We start from the raw sequence: 16,161 nt of genomic DNA, 5'->3' as shown, positions 1-16,161 counted from the left end.
AGGGAGTTGGAACCCAGAGGGGAGCTGGGACCCATACCCAGGCTCTCCAGTAAGGGCTACGGTGTCTCAAGCTGCATTTTGACTGCTACACCAAACACCCACCCTGACATCTTCATTAACTGTCTAAAAATAAAGAAATGTGAAAATTCATCCACAATAGACTAGTGCTAGGAAAGTGATCTCCAGATTTACCTAACTCATGAATCTCCCAGGACCTTCGCATTAAATCAATGAACTAAATATTATTAAAAATGTACCACATTCATTTCCTGGAAATTAGTCTTGTTTTAAAAATTTGATAATATTATTTTCTCATTAAAATGTACACAGCTATTGCAACTTAACACTGCTGATTTGGTAGACACAACATTTTTCAAGATTCTTAAGCTGTTCTAATGGCTTATTTTAGAAGGAAAGAAACTAAAAGGGATTGAATGTGTGTGTATGTGTGTGTGTATTTAGCTGTGAAAGAAGAGTAACCCATAAATTATCAGCGAGAAAATGCTTAACAGGTAGATGTAGAGAATGGATATTTTTGGGATGTTCTGGGAAATTGCATTTTACCTAATGTTTAACACAGAAAAAGGAGAATTCTTTAAGAAGGAAATGATGCAGTTTATTATTTAGTGTGCCTTAATTTTGATATTTTGGGGAACAGAAATGTAATAGTCTTCTGTGTCTTAAAACATATTTAAATAGGCAGACTGCTGTGCTTGTGGGTGTCTGATCCAAGACTTGAGTGGTGGTGAAACCCCCCAAACAGTTAAATGAAACATAAAGTAGTAGCACCCTTTACCTAAGTCATAATTGGTAAATGCTTTTTGCATAAATTTCCATTTCCAAGTCTTAATTTTTTCCAGACTGACACGTTGGTGTTTAGTTGGGCACTATTTTGTGTGTTCCCTGTTACTTATGCATTAATTAGTTTTGTTTACCTGTGCATAATTTTTCCTAATTTCACAACAGTTGTTGTTTTTGTAATTGACAGTGCAATTTACTGCATGTGTGCTCTCCGCCCCAAACAAGAATGTTCAAGTGTAAAGCACCATTCTTTTCATTTCATGTTGCTAAAAAAAATAAAAAGCACTGGTTGTGACTAATTTCCAATTAATTTGCAGTGGTTACAGAGGAACAAAACAATTGCACCTACTAATTAAAATTTAAAATATTCCAAAGTGTCATCTGTAGGTGTCTCTAGAATAGATAATTTCCATTTTGGTTCATTGCTGGATCTGTAACGCACAGGAGCTTGACAGCTCTATTAATTTAAAGGCTCAGTAATGCCTATTAGTACAAAACATGGAAAAAATACCATTAATCATTTATTTTAATCTTGCAGCTCTGTCATTTTTTTCTGTATGTTTTAAAGTTATGATAACACCATAATGTGCACAGATCAACCTGGATGACATCACACTACTTAGGGACAATACAGAAGTACATTATTAGCTCTAAATTAATGCCAAACTTGATTAGATTTTCTTACGTTTTGCTCCAAACATTGTAAGGATATTTCTCTTGCTAGATTAAGTTTTAAAAGTTATCATCCTAATGTTTTGTTTACAGTGACACTTGCCTTTTTGTAATTTACAACATTCAATTTAAATATTGTATGTAAACCTAAATTGGGATTTTATTCTATATTTTCAAATCTGAATTAATTCAGTCGTTAGTTTTATTTTAAAAAATTAATTTCATATCAGCTTAAAGATAGTAGTGTCTCTCATATTCTTTGATAGGAATTTGCAACCCAAATTTGACAGCGGGGTCCAAAAATACCTAAGGGCAACAATTAAACGTGAAATGTGCCAAATCTATAATATAAATGTGTTTATATTGATGTGATCTGAGACTGAATATTCTAAAAGTTAGAGAATCATATGCACCTCATAGAATTCTGTCATTGCATTTCAAGTAGACCAATGTTCACACCTAATTGAGTGTCTTGTTCTACAATGGGTAGGGTTGGCAGTAGACTCCCATTGGGTGAATATCATCAGATTAACAGAGATTTAATGTCTTTCAAAACTGGATATTGCCCTTATGATGGACCCATGAGGCTGAGCCAACCATTTCTTTCACATTTGCCTTCTGATCATGTCTACCTCCTTCTTTATTTCTTCTGATTCTGTGTATTAAATTAGAAAATAAAGCTAACATGTTCTAAGCTGTTTCTTAAAAGGCATCGATAGGAATTATTTAAAATTTTGAAGAGTGAATTTCTTATCCACTAATGAAGAACTGATCTGGTATTGAAAGGAATCTTCCTGGGAAGCATGGCAAATTTCAAATAAAAATCTGAACTTAAAAGTTGTTGAAAAAAGTAAACTGAATAAAATTAAATTTACTGTTTTTATTTCCTTGACTATTCAAACACAGTTGCAAGAGGTTTCATTTTTAGGAGACTTTAAAAACTCAAAGAATTTTAGCATATTGTCTTACATCACCCTCATGACAGTTCTAGCAGATGAACAAAATAGATGTTATTAAACAGAATTTTCAAAGCAATAAATAAAAATTAAGACAGGAATGCAACTTTTTATCCAAGCCAAGTGAAGAATACCTGTGATTCATCTGTGCAAATGCTTATTGATAAAGCATTATAAATAAGGCAGAGCGTTGATAAAGTGCCAGCATGTTGTCCTAGAGTATTACAAGGGCAAAAAGACAAAGCACAACAAAACAGGGCATGATTTCTGAGCCCAGTGCAAGTATACATGAGTCAGTCACACAAATATAAAATCTCAGTAGTGATGTAAGGTCTGTGAATGAAAGATTCTCGGTACTGTGAACCAGGATGCAATGGCACCATGGTACAATGGTTCCAAGAGAAGGATAATAGAAGGGTTTGATCTCATCAAAGAAGGTACAGGAATGCTTTCAAAGGAACTCAAAATGGACCAGAGAACTGCAAGATAAGAAGGACATGACTGGGCACAAAGGGAGGGAAGAGTGCCCTGTTCAGAGACAACAGCACAGTGTGCAAAAGAGGGCAGCATGTGCAAAGATCTGAAAGAAGGCATGGCAGCCGTGGAACAGAGAGGAGAGATGTGTGGGCTGAAGCAGGTGAGCCAGTGGGAAGCAGAGCCGTGGGATCTTGAAGCCCACAGGAGGGTTTCAGCTTTGGTTTAAGAGACCTGTGGGATGGAGGGGCTGAAGCAGGAGAGTGCTGTGCCGCGTTCTGCATGGTGACAAATCATTCCAGGTGGGAAATGGAATGCCTGTTGAGGGGACTTTGGTAATTGTTCTAAGGTCTAGAGAGAGTAGTAGACAGATAAAAGAGGAGACAGATAAGAGATGTTTGGGTTAAATTGATCAGACTGAGTCATAGAGTGGTTATTGGACGTAAGGAAAAGATGGCAAGGGTGATCCCGATTTGGGAGGCATCCTGAGCAACTGTATCAGTGATGGAACAATTCCTTGAGACAGAAGAATCTGGAAAGCCATCAGGTATTTTCCTTTCTGCTTGATATGGGCTCCACTAAATTGTGCTCCTTGATCCATATCCTGCACACTACTGGCAGTGTCCATTAGCGTTACACTACACAAGGGGAGGGTTTCATGGGTAGGAAGTCACAACGTGGCATTCATGTCCAACTGGATTGCCATGAAACAGTTTAACACTGAGTGAGGGTCTTTAAGACCAGCACTGTGATGCTTCACAAAGAGTCTAGGAATGGGACCATTAAAGAAGCGTGTGATAATAAAACAGAGTGAACTTCTAGAAAGTGCTCTGGGGGATGGCGGTGAGCAGATGCCACACACTGATCTTAGAAGTGGAGTCTTGGCACACAGTAGGAATGCTGCCAGGTGCTTCAGAAAGAAGGCAAATGGTCCTAATATGCCACCTCCCAATGCCACCCAAGCAATCCAGAAAGCCTCGTTTCATAGAATTGCTCTGTAGAGCATGGATGGCATCTACGAAGCACATATATGGCGTACATGGTGTCTTGTGGTGTTTGCAACAGTCATACAAAATGTGTACTGGTAGAACGCTCCAGGAAATGGAAACTGAGGCTCAAAAGCTCGAGATGGCTTAGCCAAGGTCTTACAGCTGAGCAGTGGCCAAGGGGGGAATCAAAGCCTCAACTCACTTCCATATCCTTGACCTCTATGCTGCATGAACACCAAACAGGAAGTGTCCTATGAAATAGTATTCGTTAAGGAAGGGAGAACCCCAAGCTGTGAATATTTTTTGGTTACAGTCTGGGGGGAGAATTTTTTTTTAAGATTTATTTATCTGAAAGGTAGAGTGACACAGATGGAGAGGGAGAGAGGGAGAGAGAGAGAGAGAGAGAGAGAGAGAGAATCTTTCGTCCTCTGGTTCACTCCCTAATTGGCCACAACAGCCAGGGATGAATCAGGCTGAAGCCAGGAACCAATGGTGTCAGGGACCCAAGTACCTGGGCCATTCTCTGCTGCTCTTCCAGACCTGTAAGCAGGGATCTGGATGACACAGAGCAGCTGGGACGTGAACCAGCACTCTGATATGGGATGCAGGTGTTGGAAGCACCACAAAGCTGACTCCAAGGAGCAGAGGATTTTTCCGTGTTGCTTTGTTTCATTTTATTTTTTTTTTCCATATGGGCGAAGATTTAAAGATGTCCCAGAAAAAGATAAACAGTTACTGTATTAAAGGTATGGGTATAATTTCACCATGGAGACATGGAAATAACTAAAATGCTTTAAAAATGTCTTTGACCTTCCTTGGCAGTTACCATAGAAGAATAAAAAAATATTTGGGAAAGCAACACAAAATTTATATCTTTAAGACATTTCAAGTCCAGGTATGCATATTTTCCCTAGGTGTGACCAATTAGCCTCCATTCCAGGAAAAAGTTTTGGATTTTCCATACCTATTTAAAATCCCAGGGAATTTCATCAAGTAGGGAAACCTCTCAACCTCATTTTTCACAGATTTTATTTTAAATCTTCACAATGAATTCTCTGGATTTGATGTTAGATCAAAACCTTGATCATAAAATCTGGAAATTATCACTGTTCCAGAAAAATAATGGCTGGAATCATAAAGAAACTAGGAAGGAACCTGAGAAAATGGTTAGGTGTCATCACTTCGCTTTTTTTGGCAGTTATGAACCTGAAAAATGTAGCATGCTCTTTATTCCTGCTGTCATATGGCTCAGCTACATGCTTGAATTCAAAAATGGCTTCCATTATTGGAAGGAGACAATCTTATTCCAGCCTATGCTAGGTAGCTCTTAATGTTCCAGATAATTGCTAAATTAAACTGTCCCCATAGACATCTTATGGCATTTATAGTGCTCTGAAAACTCCATTCATTTTAGGGTAACTGAATGCCTCCAATGATAATTAAGTCTTAAAGAGATGAAACAGAAAACACAAATTTTGGCTAGAAATAAGGAGAAGATTTAAGAAGAAAATTCTACCTGCTGAGATACTTTCTAAGGACCACAGTACTGTGAAGCCCACCCTGGTGAAAAGCAAGGAGAATCAATGACAGTGATTATTCATTGAAGCCAAATTTGATTAGTTGGTGTACTACCAAGACTGAGGAATGCTGATGTATATTGTAATTCAAAGTTTTCATGAACTGAATTATGAATGATGATACATAGCAAAGAATACCCTAGAAAATTATTTCCACTTTTACCTATGGACACAATGCATTGTGATTTTAAACTAAAATACATTTGTTCTACATTATGCCTCATAGTTCAATATTGATTTTCAATGTTTAATTATCTAGAATTGGAAAGTTGAGATCTGTGGGCCAAGTCTGACCAGCTGTCTATTTTTTTTTTTAAGATTTGTTTGTTTATTTGAAAAGTAGCATTACAGAGAAAGAGAGAGAGAGAAAGATCTTCCATTTGCTAATTTACACTCCAAATGGCCACAACAGTCATGGCTGGACAAGAAGTTTTTTCCAGGTCTCCCACATGAATGCAGGGGCCCAAGCATTTGAGCCATCTTCCACTGCTTTCCCAGGCACATTAGCAGGGAGCTAGATTGGAAGTACAGCAGCAGGGACTCGAACCAGCATCCGTATGGGATGTTGGGGTTACAGGCAGAGGCTTTACACACAGTGCCACAGTGCTGGCCCCAGTTGCCTATTTTTGCTGTAGCTAAAGAGTTAAGAGTTGCAGGGCCAGCACTGTAGCGTGGCAGGTAAAGCCACCACCTACAGTGCCAGCATCCCATATGGGTGCCAGATCAAGTCCTGGCTGCTCCATTTCCAATCCAGCCCCCCGCTAATGTGCCTGGGAAAGCAGCAGCAGATGGCCCAAGTCCTTGAGCCCTTGCACACATGTGGGATACCTGAAAGAAGCTCTGGGCTCCTAGCTTTGGATCAGCCAATCTCTGGCCATTGCAGCCATTTGGGGGGTGAACCAACAGATGGAAGACCTCTCTCTCTCTTTCTCTCTCTCTCTCTCTCTCTCTGCCTCTGCCTCTGCCTTTGCCTATCTGTAACTTTGCCTTTCAAATAAATGAATAGATCTGTTTTTAAAAAAAGAGTTAATAATGATTTTCACATTTTTAAATGGTAAAGAAAATTCCACAAAACAAGTAATATTTTATAATGTAGAAATTATATGACATTAAAATATTAGCTTCCATTCGTAAAGTTGTATTGGAATATGGCCACTGCTGGTTTATTTTAAGGCAGCCTTTTCTTTATAATATTAGGCAGAGTTTGGTGGTGGAAGACCCCATAGCCTAAACACTCACTATCTAGCTCTTCCTAGAAATGGTTCCCACGGCTTAAATCACATGACTCTCCTGAGAAACATCACTCTCCAATGTCGGATTTCCATATTTAGTCTCAGATTCTACAATTTAATATCTTCTAGCACTTACACATGGGCTCTTGCAACAAACTGAGGCATGCCTAGCCCAGACCAGACCATCTGAAGGTTTACCCCCAGTTAATAAAGGAGAAATAGGCCACGCTGAAGAGTGATTGAAAACGCTCATTGGATGGCACTTCTTTCTCATTTTTCTCCTCTTTCTCCTGCTGTTTGTGCTCACGTTCTTTGTGGGTTGCTGTTTCCCTGCCTTATAACATCCAAGTAACAACATCCAAGATACGTTTGCATTATTATTAGCTCTTAAGGCACGTATTATTAGCTCTTAAGCAAGTGGTGAGTACCAAAGGCAGTGGTAGCTCATTCAGCATGCGTGTGAATCACTTGTGGCTCTGGAGACTAAGCTGACAAGAGTCAGCAAAGGGTCTCAGATGGCATTGAGGAGCCTGCACTTCAGTGACATCAGTGCTCCTGGTCCGAGGACCACATTTGGAGAAGGGTGACACTGGTGTGCAAGAAGACCACCGGCACAGAGCTTTTTAGAAATTATTTAGGGGATGCGTTGTGGCAGAGCTGGTTATGCCCACCTGCTCCCGCTTGCTACGACGACTGCATCCCACATCTGCGGGCAAGTTCAAGTTGCAGCTGTCCTGCTTCCACTTTTATCTCCTGGCTAATGTGCCTAGGAAGGCTGTGGATGACAGCCCAAGGTCCTGGTCCCTTGCAATCCATGTGTGAGCCCCCGGGGGAGTTCCTGGCTCCTGGCTTCTGTATGACCCGGCCCTGGCTATTCTGGGCCATTTGAGGAGTGACCCAGGGAATGGAACATCTCTCTCTCTCCCTCTCTCTGTGGCTCTCCTTCTATCTCTGCCACTCTGCTTTCAAATAAATTAAACATCTATAAAAATACCAAAGTTACGGAACATTGGTACCAAAATAAATAGATGCACTTTAAATAATATATAGCTTGTATATATGTACACATTGTAATATATAAAATATATACATATATATATATACATATATATATCTTGTAAGAAAATTCGCCTTCCTCTTTTCCCATCATTTCTGTGTCATGAAGGCCAGTCCTCAGATGCAAGCACTTTGATCTCAGGCTATTGTTCCTCTAAGTCACTCCATGTCTGTAAACAATAAGCTCTGATGGCCATTTTGGTTATTAGTTTCAGGTGTATTCTATTTACTTGAAGCTGTGGAAAGGTCGTCTTTCAACAATTGCACTTTACTCCCACTCTGTTTACTAACACTTAGTGGGTGTTTTTTATGTGCCTGGTAGCACCCTAAGCATTTGGGGTGCAGTGATTCATTGAGTCCTTACGAGAAGCTGCTGAGCCGGTGCATTAAAATCACTACCGTATGAATGAGTGAAATGAATCACAGTAACTCACAAAAGATCCCCAGACAGGACATGGTGAATGGAGGCAGCCCTTGTGTTGTTCTGGTTTCCAAAAGAAATATATAATACTTTTGTTTAAATCAATAAAAACATATAACCATTGAGACCATAAAAGTGATGTCAATTGTAGAACCAATACTGACTCAGAATCACATTTTCTGTCCTATAAAGCTTTTAGAGTCTCTTTTCTTCTCTTTGCAAAAGTCATCCTCATAATAGTTCTCATTTTCCTTTTTCAAAAAAGGCCTCAGGCGAGTCAATTTCTCTGTTATCCACATTTTTTATATGGCTGAAACCCTTCTCGTAGGTCTCTGGCAGACCTGTCTTCTTGGGCGTCAGTTGAATCCTATCTCTTTCTATCTTGCTCTCTCTAGCTCCTATTTATTTCTACCCATCGATATCTATCTATGATTCATCTCTCCATTTATTTCTATATTTCTATCTATATTTAAACTTCTTTCATAGGTCACTCAATGGTTTGGCTGGAATACACCCACAGCCATGATTAAAGGGTAAATAAGGAGGTAAAGTCTCTAGATGCTCTTGCGATTGAATATGCCTTCACTCTACCCTTGCATTTAATCAATACCTTGTCTAAGTATAGACTTCTTGGACAAAATTAACCCTCGCTTCGAGTGGAAGGTGTTTCTCTGTTGTCATCCAGCTCTAATATTTCTGAGAAGCCTACTGCCCTGCTGATTTTTATTTCTCTGTAAGTGGCCCGCTTTTTGTTTCTGAGAGCATTTATAATCTCTTTATTCCCATGCTTTAAAATTGGATAGTAATGTGTGATTTCAATTAGGTAAACCAGGGATAGATATTTACTTGGCAAAGAGAGAGTGGGCAGGGGAGGGGCTGATCTCCAGAGAAGTATCTAGCATGGGATGGGGGGGTTAGCAAGGAGAGCTGGGAGATTGAGTGGAACTCTCACACCTGGCTCTCGTGCTGGCCTGATTGTGTTTCACAAGCTCCAGTAACTGTGTTAGCCTCTTTGTCCCCTAGTGTACAATAAGGGTGTTGACACCTGCCAGGTTAGGAGGATAAAATTAGGTAACATAAAAATGAAATTATGAAACAGTCATTATTCTAATGGTAGATACCAGAATGCCTCAGAGAGACTAGCTCTACCTCCATTCCAATCGTACTAAAATACTTTAATAAGCTTTTTAATTTGTAGATGTAGCCCCCTGGAGAAGGTCATAGGGCAGGGTCTTCAGGTCCATGAGGAAGAGAAACGCTACTTTTCATAAACATGGGTGGTGGGAATATTTGATAATAAGGGGCAGGACACCAAGAAATAATTGTCTAATGACATCATACAACATCACTGTTCACTCTTCTAAACAGCTCTTCAATTCTACACTCCTCAATAAGAACATTTTTTGAGTGGACTTTGGTTGAGAGCAACTCAAAGAGGGTACATGAAGCAAACAATGAGAGTCAAGAGCATAAAGCACTTAGCATTAAGCTCAGCACAGAGTAAGAGCCAAGTAATCTTGCTATTTTTACCTTTACTGTTTTTTTTTTAAGATTTCTTTTATGTATTTGAGGGGCAGAAATACAGATAGAGAAAGAGAGACAGCGTTAGAGAAAGATCTTCCATCTGCTGGTTCACTTCTCAAATGGCTGGTGCTAGGCCAGGCTAAAGCCAGGAGCCTGGAACTCCAACTGGGTCTCCCACATTGTGGCAGGGGCCCAAGCACTCAAACCGTCTTCTGCTGCTTTCCCAGGCACATTAGCAGGGGGATGGACAAGATGAACAGCTAGGACTCAAACAGGCGTTCTATGGGATGCCAGCATCACAGGCGGCTCCTTAATCTGCTGTGCCATGGTGCCAGCCCCTTTTATTATTTTTAAATCGACAAATAATACTTATGTATATTTATACAGTTCTTTTTAACAACATGATAATGTGGTGGGACCATCACACTATGCAACTTTAAGAAGATAATGGAAACAGGAAAACCGTATCATAATCTTTTATCTGATCACCAATTGCAATGTGTACATTTATTTTCATATTGAATAATTATCAAAGCAAAAGTGAAACCAGTTTTTTTCATCATTACATTTTTAGATGTGGGAAATCATAATTGAAATAGAAGGGCAGAAAGAGAAAGAGTCGAGGGAGGGCAGTAAGAGTGGTTTCTTGATTCATGTTACTTTCCAAAGGAGTACATGAAAATGGAAATCAAGGCCTTTATGGAACAGCATTCTACTGCTAGCAATATTTATCTTGCATTTCTTTAAGTTTATTTAGTTAGTTTTATTTACCTGAAAAGGAGCAAGAGAGAGATCTTCCATATGGCGGATCATTCCCCAAGTGGCTACAATGACCAGGGCTGAGCCAAGCTCACATCAGTAGTTTGGAACTCACCCACGTGAGTGACAGAGACCCAAGCACTTGAGCCGTCACCTGCTGCCTCCCAGGGTGTGCACCAGCAGGAAACCAGATAGGAAGCAAATGCAGGACTCCATCCATCCTCATAACTCGATATGGGATGCAGGTGTCTGAAGCAGAGGCCACGACTGCAGCACCAGGACACCTGCTCCTATCTTGCATTTTAAAATGATGCTGTTCTTCCTTCATGCAAGCATTCCAACTTCCATAATCCTTCCTCATTTTTTTATGACTGGCCACAATTCTCTCTCAGTTGTAACCAAGATTCTCTTGGAAACTAAACAATCAAACCCAAGTTGCAAAGTGCATTACCCATAGCCAATGCACCTTAAAGAGTATCCTGGAGCAACAGAGAAGGTAGAGGCACTCAAAGAGAGCCAAACACTGGATCTGTGTCCTCAGAGTGCTGAAACTTGGCACCCTCCAAGGTCTCTGAGGTTGGGCTGTATAGCCACTGTTATTTTTCTAGGGGATACAAATTAAATAATGATGATGATGAGAATGCAAGTACTGAATGCGCAGGACACGGGCTGCCTCGTGAGCAGCCGGAGCCTGAGCTTACCCCAGAGTCCCCACAGCTTCTGAAGCTCACACCTGGGCTTCCCTTGAGGACACCACCAACAATCACAACGGGCTGGATTTGTTCTCATCTTTCCTGAATTACTTTCCATTTCTGACCAGATGCACAGACAGGGGATGATCCATGCAGCTTAATCTATGCTCTCTCCCCTGACGGAGGGGAAACATGAGTCATCTCTCACTCCCACAAACAACAGATAAAAAAAAAAAAGGTCAGTTAAATTTCTTAGAGAGAGAGAGTCAGATTAAATAAAGAGCCGTGTACTCTGACGATAGGACTGATGAAACAGCCAAAAGACAGGTTATGGATGATTTAAAAAAATAAAGCCAGCTGGTAACCTGCTTACAAGGTGACAAGAAGGACTGTGTACCAGTCGGTAACACAGGTTCAGAGTCTCATTGTGTCAAGAGCACAGAAGGGCCAACTGTGCTATTACTGAAAGAAGAATGAACAGGCAATTTTAAAGGGATTTCCAGGGCTCGCTGTTGAGATGCAGCAGTTAAGATACTTGTAACACTGGCATCCCATATGAGCGCTGGAGTTCAAGTCCCAGCTGCTCCACTTCTGACACAGCTCCCTGCTAATGTTCCTGGAAAAGCAGCAAAAGATGGCCTGAATACTTGGGCCCCTGCCACCCATGTAGGAGGCCGGCTGGAGCTCCTGGATCCTGACATCTGGTTTCAGCCTGCCCCAGCCTTTGCTGTTGCAGCCATTTAGGGAGTGAATCAGTGGATGGAAGTGTTCTCTCTCACTCCCTGTCTCTCTCAAACTCTCTTCTATCTATCCCCCCATCTCTGCATCTCTGTTTTTCAAGTAAATAAATGTTAAGAAAACTTTTTTAAAAATGGACTTCCTGGAGGGCCAGCACTGTGGCATAGTGGCTAAAACCCCCGCCTGCAGTGCTGGCATCCCATATGGGTGCCGGTTCAAGTCCCAGCTGCTCCACTTCCAATCCAGTTCTCTGCTATGGCCTGGGAAAGCAGTAGAAGATGGCTCAAGTCCTTGGGCCCCTCATCCACATGGGAAGACCCAGAGGAAGCTTCTGGCTCCTGGTCCAGGAGATCGGCCCAGCTCCGACCTTTGAAGCCAACTGGGGAGTGAACCAGCAGATGGAAGACCTCTCTCTCTCTCTCTCTTTCTCTTTCTCTCTCTGCCTCTCCTCTCTGTTTAACTCTGACTTTCAAATAAATAAATAAATCTTTTTTAAAAAAATGGATTTCCAGTATAAGTATAGTCATGATCAAACAAAATTCAAATATCTAAAAACACAAAGAAGAAAATATCATGGAAAATAATTAGGTGGCAATTTGACTCAGATTTGTCATATACTGAAAATTTAAGGATAGAAATATTGATTTCTTTCAAAGTCTTAAAAATAATTTGACACTACTTTCCTTATTTACTTAATTGTTCTAATATTATACTCTCTAACAGATTTAGTCCAGCAACTATGAATCACAAATATCTACTTTCTTTGTTTAATTGCTAATGTTCTGTGTGACTCTAGGTTATCATGCAAGTAGTATGTGATAACTGCTTCCCCAGGTACCCATTTCAAAATGACATTTGTATATAGAAGGCTTCATTTTCATGGTTGGCATTCCAAAACACTGCCTTTCTGCTTAACCTCCTGCGTCAGCGTTGAACGCACCTCTTCCATTCCCCTGTTCCCCTGGATTGTGATCTCTTAGGCACAGAGATTGTGCATTGTATATTTATTGGAAGTTCCTGAGACAGTGTCTGAAGCATAGTGGGAGCTCAATACATTGCATGAATGGAATAAATAATGAATGGTGCTGCGTTGGCTCCCATCTAAAGCCAGGATTCAGAGGAGTTTAATAACCAGTGCAGCCGTGCAGTCGAAAGCTGAATTTCTAAGAGAAGAAGCTGACAGAGACCATTTTCAGTCTCCATATGGGGGAACTTTCTGGCATCTTAACAGCCTGACTGGCAATTTCCCAGTTCACAAGATAACAATCGAGTCAGATATCCAGAGAGTTTGGGGGTCAGTGTAGCCTCGTGTGGCCTTTTACAGGTGCAATTGATTTTTATTAAAAAAAAGAAAAAAGAACACTGAATCTTTCCAGAATAACCTGATTTCCACAGACATAAATAAAGGCACTTCATTCTTTCAGAGTTTCCAGTTACTCCTCTCTCTCCAGGCTGTGAAGTCAGTCCCCATCTCCTGAATGCCCCACTGCCAGCCGTAATGATCCTGTCCGTGTGACACCCTTTATTTTTATTTTTTTTTTTGGTCTCACTGCTGTGAGTGAGTGACAAGCGAAGGATATTCATTTTAGCTTGAAAATGTCAGACATGCACTTTAAGAGATAAATTTTTTGCAGCTTTTAATGAGCTGGTGTTTCTGAAAGAAATACTCATCTCTGATGCAGATGCTGTACAGGTGACAACTGATATTTAATAAGCGATGGCTCTTGTATTAGTCGCAGTTCGCTAAAGAAAATGTCTCAGATTGCTTTTGAAAAACTCTCAGCATCAGTAGCCCAAAGGCAAGATATGACCTTTTTATTACATAATGAGAATCATTTATTATCTTACAATGTATCTTAAAGTCACAGACAAAATGCCACTTTGATAATTGCTTTCAATTAGCTCTGAGCATAGCATATATTCATAAAATGTCTTCCCTAATTTAGAGTTGAATTAGAGAAAATTGCAGGCATAATCTACTTTAAGGTTGTCTCATTTAAGGTGATTCGTGGTTTTATATCAAAGAAATCAAAACGAGTAGTTTTAGAACAGTCTCTCCAAGTGTTTTAAGCAGGCTTTTCAATATTTGATTCTATTCTATTACCAATTAATTAACAAATTAAAAGACGAGTTCATCATCTCTGACCTTTTATGCCTGTTAGCTTCTGACTTTCATCGGTAATGATTGTTTTTTCTTTCTTTCTTTTTTTTTTTTTTAAATGAAGCCTTGTACTTCGTGTGGAAAGGGGAAAACAATATGATTAGCAAATGAATAGGATTTGCATCGGTACCAATCACATCCTCTTGTTGGGGTGTCCCTGAGACAGGGACTTGGCTGGTGGACAGGGGCCACAAGTAACAGGACTCATCCTTTAGAATCATGCAATCTGATTTGGCAGCTCTCTGATTTGACTGTAAGTGAAGCTAGGGTAAATATGGTGCTTAAAATTCCTTCGGCTAAGTTTTATTTTTCATCAGCATTCTGAGATTTGGAATATGATGTGAGTGCATATCCACAGCTCCCCTTTTAATATTTTTGACATAAGAGGCATTGTGAAAGCCCGTCTTACACTTGTGGTGTTTCAAAAACTCATGAACCATTATTAGCCTGGTAAGAGATTGTCAGAAACTGGCATTGTGTCTGGAGATTACTCTACCCTCTTTCTCTCTCTCTTTCTCTCTCTCCTTCTCCTTTTTTTCCCCCAGATAAAAATTACACACAAGAACCAAGCCCCAATGCTGATGGGCCCCCTTCCAAAAACTGGGTTATTCTGCTCCCTCGTCAAGAGAACAAGAAACCGAAGCAAAGAATAATCCTGCATCATCTCCTCCTTAGAAATGCAATTAGCATAATTGGGCCATGGAACACGTGTGCTGGAATCTTTGAACCCTTTCAAGTCTCCTGTTCATGCAAAAACCATGGAGTTGGTTTAACAGGTTTTTTTTTTTTTAAATGTGAAACTCAGCTATTAGAACATTTATTGTCTCAGTTGTCACAGGCATCTTTGCATGAAGAAATACATGAAGTAATACTGCCTATTTTTGTTGCATGCATCCCCATAAATTTTTATGTTTCCTGGTCATGTCTTCTCCAATTTCCATTTACTAACCCATGAGAAAAATCTAATTCCAATGATTAATAAGCACTCTCAGTAATGCTACAATGGTCATAATTGTAGGTTGCTTTGCTTTTCCCTGTTAGAATCAGTGTATTAATGATCTTTGACCCTTGACAGAAGGGAAACTTTTAACTCAACAATTTTATGAAATAGTTGTCTACAATACTTTGCTGTATCTAAATACCTTTTCCTCAACATCTTAACTCCTCTGAGTGGAAATTAAAATGTCAGGTATAAAGTGTTCTTGTGATGAAAAATAGAAAGCACTTTTTGTTTAGCTTGTTTTTAACTCCAGAAATAAGTGAAAACTTGTTACTTGGCAGTGAAGTGTGGTAATATGGTAAGCCTTCTCCCTTTCTGCATGAGACTCTACAAGAATTCATAACCACAACAGTAACCAAATAGATGTTTTAAACTATGTGCCTAATTAATGTATTTCCCACCAAAGATTCAGAAAAAGATGCTTGAGAGAAATGGGTGGATGCATAATGAATTAAGCATCGTGGAGATGTGTGGTACTATGATTAATTACGCGATGACCAACATGCTGGAAGAGATTTGCCCATGAATTAGGTTTAAATTCTCAGTTTCCGCATACAATAGGCTACACAACACAATCAAAGCTCATAGCTGATTTCTTGCTTTTTTTGGTCACTTATAAATATCCATGTCTGTAATTTTTCATGGCTCCGTTAAGTATACTTGAAGAAAGTGAATAATTGCATCCATTCCTCTCTAGTACCTTTAAGAAGAACACTGAGTTCACCGAAGCAGCTCATGCATGTGATACGTGCCACCCCCTCACCTACTGCCTTCCTCAATCTGTGACACTACAAATGTTCATTTGCATATAATGGCTTGGCTGGGTGTCAAAGGCGTCCATGGCATGGGTGGAAGCTGGAAGCACTGATTGTTCAAACAAGTCATGGAATGGTACTTTGCTCAGTGTTTCATCGAGACTATGCCATAAAATGAAAAGTCCCTGTGCAGCGTGGTATTGTTCACTCGTACTGACCTGCATCTCATCACTGCATGTTTTATGTTTTCAAACATATCACAAGGAAAACGAGTGCTTGAAATGCATGATTTATTGGTTTTTCTCTCCACTCTGCATTAAAGTGCCAATGATTTATCAGTTCTATTTTTCTATG

At 40.0% G+C, this 16,161-nt stretch overlaps 1 protein-coding gene across 6 annotated transcripts in view; it reads left to right on the top strand.

Moving 5' to 3' along the window:
• Window positions 1–14,705, top strand: part of DGKB (diacylglycerol kinase beta) — a 690,527-nt gene extending 675,822 nt beyond the window's left edge. For all 6 annotated transcript variants that reach the window (XM_062178201.1, XM_062178199.1, XM_062178197.1 and 3 more), the window contains one exon: window positions 14,598–14,705. In XM_062178201.1, the coding sequence (XP_062034185.1) occupies window positions 14,598–14,705 (108 nt within the window). The remainder of the gene's footprint in view (window positions 1–14,597) is intronic.
• The last annotated feature ends 1,456 nt before the right edge of the window (window positions 14,706–16,161 follow it).

Source organism: Lepus europaeus, chromosome 20, assembly GCF_033115175.1.
Source record: "Lepus europaeus isolate LE1 chromosome 20, mLepTim1.pri, whole genome shotgun sequence".
NCBI lineage: Eukaryota > Metazoa > Chordata > Mammalia > Lagomorpha > Leporidae > Lepus > Lepus europaeus.
This window is presented reverse-complemented; position numbering and strand designations above follow the sequence as displayed.